Consider the following 3416-nt stretch of genomic DNA (forward strand, 5'->3'; position numbering starts at 1 on the left):
GGGGTCATTTGAGCCCAGTTTTCTTCCTGCCCAGGCAGGGGGTCGGACCTGAAGATCTGCAAGGTCCCTTCCGACCCTATTTCTATGATTCTATGATTCTATGAATCCTTATTTATAAAAGAGCTAATTACTCCAGCTTCAGCTCATACAGTGGAGAGCAAGGAAGTCCCAGGTCCTGGGGGAGTGCTCTAATTGCCAAACTACTGGATAAAGTAGGGAGAACGCCCAGCAGCACAGCCTCCTTTGTTCTGCGCAGAGTTGTATTTGCCAGGTATCTTCTGAGAATACCACCAAGATCAGAAACCGAAGATGAGACAGGCAAAAGAGAACCTAGTCTGTGGATCTTGTTGATGCACAGGTGCAAGATAGGTGCCAACTCACTCAGCACTAGCCAGACTGAGGTGCTTCTGAGCATGCCCAGGAATGGAACGTTCAGCACCGAGAAACTTTACCACTGGAAACCTTGACGCCCACAACCTCAAGCCTTCCGGGGTTGGTGTCAGCTCAATGGGAGTTTTAAGGGTCAACATTTGGGGGTTAGGCACCTAAACTGACACTTAAGGTCCCTTTGTGGATCTTAACCGTATCCCCATATGCTTCTTCTGTGAGCAAAAATGAGAAATAAGTGATCAATGGGATTTGCAAGTGGGTCAGCTGAGCATTAACAGAACCCCTTACTGAAACAGAAGCATATAAGTACACAAGGTCCTGTCTCTGGATCAAACCAGGAAAGAGAAGCAAGCAATGAACTGTCCTTCAAAAAGCGCCTCTATCTTTAGGGTCGTCATCTTTTCCAAACATCCAACCCCCAACTGCAATAATTATATCTGCACTACTAGTGATATAAATAAACATCTATCTGAAAAAAAATTACAAATTTGCCATATCTATTGAGCCAGGGATATACTTCAATGATTTGCACTGTCATGATGATTCAACTAAAATGTTCTTATGCAGAATACCATGCAGAAAATAACTCAGTATTCTAATACAAATAAACACAACTTTCATGTACTGTTATTGATGCAATATAAAACCACCTAGGAATACAAACCCCCCCACTTTTTAAATCAATATATTGAACAGTGGTTCATAGTACAGGTGTTTTGAAATACACACTGCATATACTGATGAAGTCAAGACTTTGATCTGTGTCACATTTTAGGAATTAGGATTCTTACTACTTCAACTGCTTCTAACTCAGCACTCTTTTACCTCAGTCAAACCCAGTAGAAGCTCAAATTCTGAAGAAGTGTCATGTTATTATTCTTTTGGAACCGTCACTCCAAAACCCTCAGTTCCTGTCTGGTCCAGGTAGAAACCAGATGGTTGTCTGTCTTCCTCCAAGTCTTCCCTCCTAATTTTTAACTGAGCCTAAGTTTAAGTTCCACCATGCTGTGATACCAGGAAATTGGCTGGGATAATATAGCAAAGGATCAAAATTTTCAAACATAATTAAAAAAGAACTGGGCAAACAAGTAAAAAGAACTTGTGTTCTCCTAAGTGCTCAGTATTTCTGAAATCAGACCATTTCTTTAGGTGCCTAAAATAGGGAGTTAGGCACTATTTTTTTTTATGTTGGTCATGTTGTGCATATCTCGAGTGAAAATCCATACTTTCAACCATAGCCCAACCACTACAGCTTGCCAATATCTTCCAGGCCGAGAAGTAACAGAACAACCTTAACAGTAGTACCTGGGTCTCCCATTTGGTAGGTTATAAAACAACCATGATAAGTACCTCTTAATTTATAGGTGCCATTTGGGGGCCTCTGGAAAAAAGAGTGGATTTTCCTTGTTTGGCTCTTGACACAAAGTCTACATCACAAAAAACAACATCACCCTTTACATTATTTTGTCAACGTACTTCCGCCCACTCTGTTGATAGTCTAAACAGAAAAGGCAGTGACTAAATATGCACGAGAGCAAAACCAGCCTGCCAGATTATGAATGAGATGTACTGAATGTAGCAGTTTCTACTCCCTGTAAATCTCTTTAAATAAACAGTATTTCACCCCCCACCCCGAACAGAAATAGTCTGATACTTTCACCTGTACAAAATTCACTTGATATGTTTTTATCACAACGTCACATCAGTGTGTGATTAACAGTCCACTGTTCCCTTGTGGAAAAGGTAGTTAATGTTTCACTACATTAACGTACAGTACAAGTACATGAGCTGTCCCTCTGGAGTTGTATTTTGATCCATCAGCTAAAATTTTTCCACCTGTACAATAAAGCTGCTTTTCCTTCTAACATAACAAATTAAAGTTCAATAGCATTAATCGAAATTAATTTAAACTGTAAAATTAAAATAAAAATATTTTGGGGGATATACTTCTTACTAAAAATCACAAGGAGTAATTACAACAGAATTTTTACCAGAAACAAGGAGCAAATCTGGTTAAGCTTTCATACATCTTCAAGACAGATAGAGAGATGCTATCTATGTGAACACAAAGGAAAATAGCTTTGTGGCAGTGGTTGGGGGACACTGCAAGATGCAGAGAAAATTATGACAATGACGGTAAGAAATTACCAAAAATACATGAGCATTAAACACCCCCCTAGAGGAGCTTGATCTCTTAGAAGCACTATTTCACATTGTGATGTTCACAGAATCAGTCTTAACAGGCAATATTAATTACCTACTTGGGACAGAAATGGTCTCCCTTCCCCACTCGTTTCTACGGTGACAGGAAGACGGTGGTTACACGAGGCAGCGAAACTCCAGGCAGCAAGATTCTGGAGGTGACAGTTGGGAAAGTACGGTAGGGAGAAGCAGGAAGGACGGTGGGAGAGGCGTTTAATTTCAGGTCTCCAGTAGGTCTCCGGGTGAGCACTCTAAGCTGAAATATATCTCCTTAATTTTAAAAGAACAAATATGCAGGGAAGATTCCAGTCAGCAGAGGAAGTGAAAAGGAAACCAAAAGACATGTGACTACTAAACGAAAAAGTAACAAAAGAAAAGTTTTATCAGAACAGAAAGGAAAAGAAAAATTGTAATTTAAACCATAAGAGCCTTTGAGGTGCTAACAACAAACCTTGTAACATAAAAGAGCAAAAAACAAACAAACAAAAATTTTCTGAGCCAGTTCAAAAGCAAGAGAATAAAAACACACCCTCTGACCACAAACTCTGCAAGGAACAAATGAAGAATGATTCATTACAAAATTGGTAACATAATACATCAAATGGAAAAAAAATCTCTGTTTTATATAAAATGTCCATTTGATTTTAACAAGATAAGAGCCTTCCAATGTAGATGTGATCAGCCATGTCAGTCTGAAGTCAGGCAGAAGGTAGGGCAAGGTGGCACCTTAGAGACTAACTAGTTTCATAGATTCGTAGATGCTAGGGTTGGAAGGGACCTCAATAGATCATCGAGTCCGACCCCCTGCATAGGCAGGAAAGAGT

General features: G+C 39.8%; 2 protein-coding genes across 3 annotated transcripts in view; one reads left to right on the top strand and one right to left on the bottom strand.

Annotated features, from left to right (window-relative positions):
* Window positions 1-3337, bottom strand: part of LOC102387470 (protein lifeguard 1) — a 16564-nt gene extending 13227 nt beyond the window's left edge. The window contains exon 1 of one of the 2 annotated variants that reach the window (XM_006034952.3): window positions 2652-3337. The gene's annotated coding sequence lies outside the window, so the exon portion shown is untranslated. Of the gene's footprint in view, window positions 1-2647 lie in introns of both variants that reach the window. The other variant, XM_025191068.1, reaches the window with a different exon arrangement.
* Window positions 2521-3416, top strand: part of GATAD1 (GATA zinc finger domain containing 1) — an 11593-nt gene continuing 10697 nt past the window's right edge. The window contains exon 1 of the mRNA XM_025191071.1: window positions 2521-2526. Coding sequence (XP_025046856.1) covers window positions 2521-2526 — 6 coding nt within the window. The remainder of the gene's footprint in view (window positions 2527-3416) is intronic.

The sequence above is a fragment of the Alligator sinensis genome, unplaced genomic scaffold, assembly GCF_000455745.1.
Source record: "Alligator sinensis unplaced genomic scaffold, ASM45574v1 scaffold1011_1, whole genome shotgun sequence".
Lineage (NCBI taxonomy): Eukaryota > Metazoa > Chordata > Crocodylia > Alligatoridae > Alligator > Alligator sinensis.